This window comes from Humulus lupulus, chromosome 6, assembly GCF_963169125.1.
Source record: "Humulus lupulus chromosome 6, drHumLupu1.1, whole genome shotgun sequence".
In the NCBI taxonomy this organism is placed as follows: domain Eukaryota; kingdom Viridiplantae; phylum Streptophyta; class Magnoliopsida; order Rosales; family Cannabaceae; genus Humulus; species Humulus lupulus.
In genome coordinates, this window is record NC_084798.1 from 214,953,654 (window position 1) to 214,960,984 (window position 7,331).

Consider the following 7,331-nt stretch of genomic DNA (forward strand, 5'->3'; position numbering starts at 1 on the left):
CTGTTCTTTCTATCTCTCTGGTTGATTTTCTTTCTCACTCTTTCTAACTCTCTTTCTGATCTTTCTTTTGCATGTACATACAACTGAGCTCCTCAGAGCTTCTCTCTCTAGACTCTCTCACTAGTTCAGCTCAAAGGGAATAGAATGAAGCTTTTTCTCTGGTAGTTCTTCTCTAACTTGATCTATTTAATATATATATATATGCTGAAGTAGTAGTCTAGGATGCTGAGTTGTAATTAGTTAGGCTTTTCTTGATTCTGTTAATTTCTGTTGTAACTGAAAGCTTTTGTTGTTCGAGTCTTTGTATTGAGTTTGTACTAGTATTTGGCCTATGGGCAAACTTGTAAATTTTCCTGTTGTAATTTGAACTGAGCTTATAAGGAGATTTACTTAACAGATGCTTATCACGTCCAAACACCCTTTACTTTACTTTTCTTTCCTCTCTTCTTCAAAGTCAAACCCTTTAATTTTTTTGTTGACAATATTAACTACCTCCTGATGCTAGATCTCTGTTTTAATTGAAGGCTGAAGCAAAGTATCCGAAGCCAAGACTTCGATCCACATTAATTGCATGAATTATGAATATAAGTTGTGGGCCATTCACTATTAATTATTAGGTTGCATGTGGGTTTAGCTCTATGGTACATGTCTCTAAGTTGGAACAAACTCCAAAAGGAAAAGGACACAAAAAATGTACGAAATGAAATGGCATAAGTAAGGGCATACATTCACTTTACTCACTTTACTCGTTTTGGAAAATATGGCTGAGCTGAACTTGGAGCTTATGTTTCAATGGCAGATTAAAAAATTTACAGTGAAAATTTATTAATTAAAAAGTTCAGCATTTGAAAAACCCACAACAAAATTAAAACATAATCAATTATAAAAAAAGAAAAGGGTCAAGAAAGCAAACTTGAGGAGTCCAACTAGAAGAAGATAGCAGTAGAAGGTGTTATAGAACACTGCAAAGACAATCCAAACAATACATGATTAAGTTACTTAAGAAGAAAACTTATACCCAGACAAGATAGAGAAGAAGGGTTTGGAAAGTCAAGAATGTTCTAGGGGATTTTTGTAATTAAAATAGAAAATATACCCCAAACAAAATATTTATATAAATATATGTATATTTATATAAATATATGTATATTTATATACATATACCTGTGAATGTCGTGGGGAAGATCGGAGAGCTTGGGGCCGTCGTCTATGATGGAGCTGCCCAAGATCGGAGCCGTCGGTGTCTGCGTTTGAACCCGTCTGCGTCTGAAACTATTTTGGGGTTCGGGGTTTGGGGTTCAGTTGCCAGAGGTTTGGGGTTTGAGGTCCTTTGAGGTTTGGGGTCAAGAGGAGAGAGAGGGGTTTGAGATGTTTGGGGTATACGGTCTGAGAGGAAAATAAAATTTTGGGGTTTTTTTATTTAGTTTGGCGCATAATAGAAAAACTGTACGCGAGTCTCTGAAATTACCTCTAGCGACGAATTTTTCAATGTTGTCGCTAGAGGAGTAGTCGCTAGAGACTAATATTCTTCTAGTGTGTCTATTTTTATATCTTTATAGATGATTAATCTTTTTATTTTTAGATGGTATAGATTACTAGAATTACAAACTAAAGGTATAACATCTATTAGTTAAGCTTGCTCTTCTTAATTATTTATGGTATTATTAATATGTTGATGATTTCTTATCTCTTCTTCTAATAGTGCTACTCTATTTTCAGGTGTTCTAATTCTTTCTTCTATTATTAAATTTCTATTAAATTTATTTACTTGACTGACTTCTCCTATATTAGTTTGATATAAATTATTAATACATTTAAGGCACATTTCTTTAAAACAGTTACTACATTTATTTACTATTGCAATATTTATTTATAAAATTAGAGTTAAATCTTGCATGCTTTACTTTAGTGAAGTAGGTTCTGAGAAATTTGTTGTTGGCAGTGATATAAGGATGGAATTATGTATGTTGATTTTGTGTTTGTTTGTGTTGAATTTATATATAATTATAAAATTGGGATATGCTACAAAAACAAAGAAAACTCTGCCAATTTTTTATTGATTTTATTAATTGTTTTCCTTTTTCAATTTGCACACTATGTCGATATATTTTGTGTGTTATTTACAAATTTTTTAATTTTTAGAGATGTTAAAATGCTGTTGTTATGCTGCCGAAATTTTGTTAGACTTAGGAAAATTTAATAATTAAACTTCAATTATGTTTGATGTCCTAGAAAAAAGAACTAGGAGTAGAAGATGTAGATGGATATGAAATTTGGATAAGAGCAAGAGAAACGAAGAAGACTCTCGTCGAAGATAATTTGGACAAAAAAATTGAAGAAAGAGATGTAAGTGGTTTAAAGCAAAGTAGGAAATTTTTTTAAGTGTTGTTACAAGTTACTAATTTAATCTATCATTGGTTTGTTTCGTAGAATGTACTAAATGACAAAGTTACTAGTAGTCAAATTGGCGCCAAGGGTCGGGAGGACATCTTGCCAATCCAACAAGAATAGTTAAGCCGATTGATGACTTAAATTTATTAGTAAGACTATTTTGTTTATACATACATTTAGTTTTATGTGAATGTATATATAAATGTTTAGGTTACTTTACTCAATTACAATTATGTGAATGTATATATGAATGATTAGGTTATTCTACTTAACAATTATGTGAATGTATAAATATTTAATTTTATAAGAATTTTAATTCTAAGTGTATAAATTTTGTGATTTTTATTTCTATTATAAATTAAATGAAAATAAACTAATTCCAATTGTAAAAATATATATAACTATAAATTCATATAATTAGTCTATTTAAAAAAATTAGGGCAAAAAAATAAAAATAAAAATATAATTGGGCCATTTAAAAATAATTAGAAATAATTATTAAAAAAGGGGAGGGGTGGCTTTCCACTTCGGTTATTATGTAAAAACCGAAGTAGAAAGTGCCTAGCAAGGAAGCGTATCCCATTTTCTACTTCGGTTATTATGTAAAAACTGAAGTAGAATCCCCACTTTCTACTTCGGTTTTTACATAATAACCGAAGTAGAAAGCCTATTTTTCACTTCGGTTTTTAACTACATTTTACTTCGCTCCGAACTACTGCGGTTGCGAATTTTAGCGAAAACCGAAGTAAAAGCCCCTTTTTCTTATTGTGTATGTATACGTTCTCCAATATCCATAAATTCATTTAATATCTCATATTCTGGATTTATATCAACAGAGTATTCTTCTTCATCTGAACTATTATTTTGTCCTTCTATAATTTGGTTTAGGTCTATTTCTTCTATAATATAAATATTTGTTGTATCAGACATATCATCTTCAACATTAAGGAAATCCATATTAAATTGTTTTACTAACATTGCTTATCTACTAAAATTATTATTTTTCTTTCTGCAACTAGTAGGGACGTGTCCTATCTCTCCACAAGAAAAACATGTTATTTTATTTCAATAATCTTTTTTATCAGTATATCTTCTTACATGTCTACCCTATTAAACCTAACATTTTCATAGAATAACATTAAAAACCACTAAACTTAAAGTAAAAATTGTGCATATCTTAGTGTTACACCCATATTTTGAGAGAAGAAGTTATGACCCCGAAAACTGGGCTCGTCAGGTGTGAGCTCGAAATACATGCGGTCATTATATGGTCCAATCGTCAGACCTCTTTGAAGTAAACAAACGACCTCGAGGATGTGTGACCTCGAATGTGCACTGAGCTCGCAATGGCATGACACTTGAATATATTTTTCACCGATTGCCTTCAGGCGAGATAGCTCGAGCTCGGGAAGTGCAAGCTTGGATGCGACAACCTCGTCAGCATCTACTTGTCCCGAGCATAGCGCAAAGGTGGTTGGCGAGCTCATGATTGATTCATAGTCTCGACAGACTCAAAGCCAATTGCTGATCTCGAAGATTAGATGAATTATCCAAGATAACCCATTACATGTGAACATGTTTATTGTTGTACAATCCGAATATTTACGGGATATCATTTAATCTATTATCTGTTTTTGATCTTCATGGGACGTTTCCGTGTATGTAGGAGATAATGCATTAAATATCATTATTTTAATTGATTTACAGAATATCTTCCCGAAATATGTGGGAATGAATTATGCAACATTCTCTATAAATAGAGAAGGAATCACCATTTGTAAAGGACCGATTTCTGATTTCTTGAGAGAAAACTCTGGGCAACTCTTCTCTGAAAAGTTTCCAGAAAACTCTCAAGTCTTAATAATATAGACTCGTGGACTAGGCATAGTTAACTGCTAAACCACGTAAAAATCCTCTTGTTTTCCTCTTTATTCATTTGCGCCAGTATTTTTATTGTTTAATTGTTGTACTATTTAAGTTGACAAAAAGCGGCGTCAACACTTAGAAAACTCATAAAACACAAACATAATCTCTAAAATCCTTATAAATACCATCAACAATGGGAAAAACTCATCAAAATAGAAAGAAAAAAAAAACTAATAAAATCAATTAGAACTTAGATATAGGCATAAGAGAACATATATGATAAATCTAACACTAAAAATAAAAAAATAAAAAAACTTTACCTAAACTGAGTTGAGGCATGCTGGAGGTGGACAGAGAAACTGAGACCCTATGAAACATTTAATGAGAAAATGAGAAAGGAGAAGAGAAATGATCAGGGTTTTCTGGTATATACCAAAATCCTACAGCGACGGCACGTCATTGCTATAGGTTATTTTCATTAATGAAAACTCGTCGCTATAGAGATTTTCCAAAATTCAAGTTCCAGTGCTAAATTTTTTTGGGGGAAAGTTTCCCACCATTTTTTTTCGGACCTCTACGTCGTTGCTATAGGTTATTTGAGAAAAAAACATTAATAATAAATATTAAATAATTTGAGCGCTGTATATTCTCTCCAAAAACTTTAGAGACCTATAGCGACGACATGTCGTCACTATATGTTATTTGAAAAAATAAATAAAATATTAATAATAAATAATAAATAATTTGGACGTTGTATATCCCCTCCAAAAAATTTAGAAACCTATAGCGACGACATGTCGTCTCTATAGGTCAAGATATTTTTGAACCTACAACGACAACATGTCCTCCCTGTAGGTCTTTAATAAAAATTAGAAAACATAAAAAATTCACATTTTGTGGTTTTATGTGTTCTATTGCGACGACATCATTGTCGTCGCAATATAACTCGTCGCTATAGAGTGAATTTTTTGTAGTGGTTGTAACTCTAATTTTTTATTTTTTTTATGATGGTGTACATTGTAGTTATAGGGAACCTCACACAATTTTTTTGGAAATTATGAATAATTTAAGGTATCGAAATGAGGATTCAAACTTGTATGCGTATATAAAAATTTAAGCGAGCACGTATTCAATAGGCTATTTGAATCCTTATTTCAATACTTTAAATTATTTAGAAGTTATTGAGAATATGTAAGATGTTTTCTATAATTATGATATAAACGATGATATAAAAAAAATTATGATTACAAATTATTCATGTACCGCAAAGAGAAAAAGAATACATCATTATGTCTTTTTAAGGGACCTACTGCAGATTTTTCTTATACATTTATATGAGAAACAAATAGTCATATATTTGAAAAACTAATTATAGGCATAATGATATTAAGAATGAAAATTTCCATATAAATAGTTAAGTGGTTAAAAACATTATATGTACCCTTCAAGAAGAAAAAAAAAGTCGATTGTGGTGAAATGTGCACTAAAATTTATTTTTCCATCACATAGTTGATTAGTTATACATATAATATAAGCCTAGACCGAGGGAGAAATACAACTCAGGAGTGAAATGGTTAAACTAAAATTTGTAACTATTTTTTTCTTTCAAAATTTGTGGAAATAAGACAACTCCTAGAAACCTATATTTCATTGCAAAACAAGCTTAATCAGCCCTTGGAATGCCACACAACAATATAATAAACAAAAACAAATATAATATGCCACAGCAATATTTGCATGTAGATAAAAACGATACGTGGAGCCTAGAATATGCCCATCTCGCCACGCAAAACCAACTCCATCAAGGTGCCAAAAAGGAATGAAAAACTCATCCTCGAGGACCCTGACCATCCTATATAACTTCCACGTACTATACATCCAAACCCCTATATATACTACCACCTCAGTCCTCAACTTCCACCATAACCAAACCAAAGTACACATATCTTCTTCCAAAGCTCTTCAACCTCAACAACAATGGCGAAGCTCTCATCCACTGTAGCTCTCCTCGCAGCACTGCTGCTCGTGGCCCATGCCGTTGCCTTCCGGACCACCATCACCACCGTGGAAAGCACAGATGACGATAACTACAGTAGCTCCGAGCAAGAATGCCGCCAGCAGGTCCAGAGGCAGGGCTTGAGCCACTGCAGGATGTTCATGAGGGAGAAGATGCACGGTGGACGATACGACGAGATCGAAAACTACAGCCAACATTTCGACCAGTGCTGCGCGCAGTTGAGGAATGTCAACGAGAGGTGCCGCTGCCCGGCGCTGGAGATGGAAATTGAGCGGGAACAGATGGGGAGCCAAGAGAAACAGCTGATGAAGGAGAGTGCTCGAGATCTGCCATCCATGTGCAAAATGGGGCCTCAATCCTGCCATTTCCATTCTCGCTTCTACTGAAGTTGGTGGAGTTAAGCTTCATGGTTTCGAACCATATATATCTTTAGAGAAAAAAATCGCACATTATCGTGTGCTCACCTCCCCTTGTACTTTGTTTTTATGTTTGTAAAGGAGCTTTTTAAGGCTCTTTCTCGAATAAAATGGATACTTGTACTTTTTAGTCAGATTGGCTGGTCTTTGATTACTTATTTTATCTCCCAAAAATATTCTCTTGTTTTTTTTTTTAAGATTTTTTGTTAAATGTATAGGGAAATTTCTGTTTGTATGCATGATAAATGCTGTAATTTAAAAAAAAATGCTAGGCATATTAAAGATTTCAAAATAATACTATTTTTTAGCACTTTACCAAAAAAAATCTCTTACTATTTTCCCCACACTTCTCACTTTGCTTGATGTTGGTTTAATAGTGGCTCGATGGTGCTTTTATGCAATTTTTGCAAGAGACTCCAATTGGGGTGATTTTTTTTTATTTTGGGTATTTTTTCAAGATCTACACGTTTGGCATATTCATATGCACATTTGAGAAGTGTAACACTTGTAAAAAATACAAAAGTGCAGACATATTTTGGTATATTTTTAAGTTTTAAACTTTCCAAATGTACATATGAGCATGTTAAACGTGTAGATCTTGAAAAAATAACCAAAATAAAAAATAAATCACCCCAAATGGA

The 7,331-nt window shown here is 32.7% G+C and overlaps 1 protein-coding gene across 1 annotated transcript; it reads left to right on the forward strand.

Moving 5' to 3' along the window:
• The first annotated feature begins 6,093 nt into the window (after window positions 1-6,093).
• Window positions 6,094-6,824, forward strand: LOC133784490 (2S seed storage albumin protein-like). Its single transcript, XM_062223814.1, has one exon. The coding sequence runs from the start codon at window positions 6,235-6,237 to the stop codon at window positions 6,658-6,660; it is 426 nt and encodes a 141-aa protein (XP_062079798.1). The 5' UTR covers window positions 6,094-6,234; the 3' UTR covers window positions 6,661-6,824.
• The last annotated feature ends 507 nt before the right edge of the window (window positions 6,825-7,331 follow it).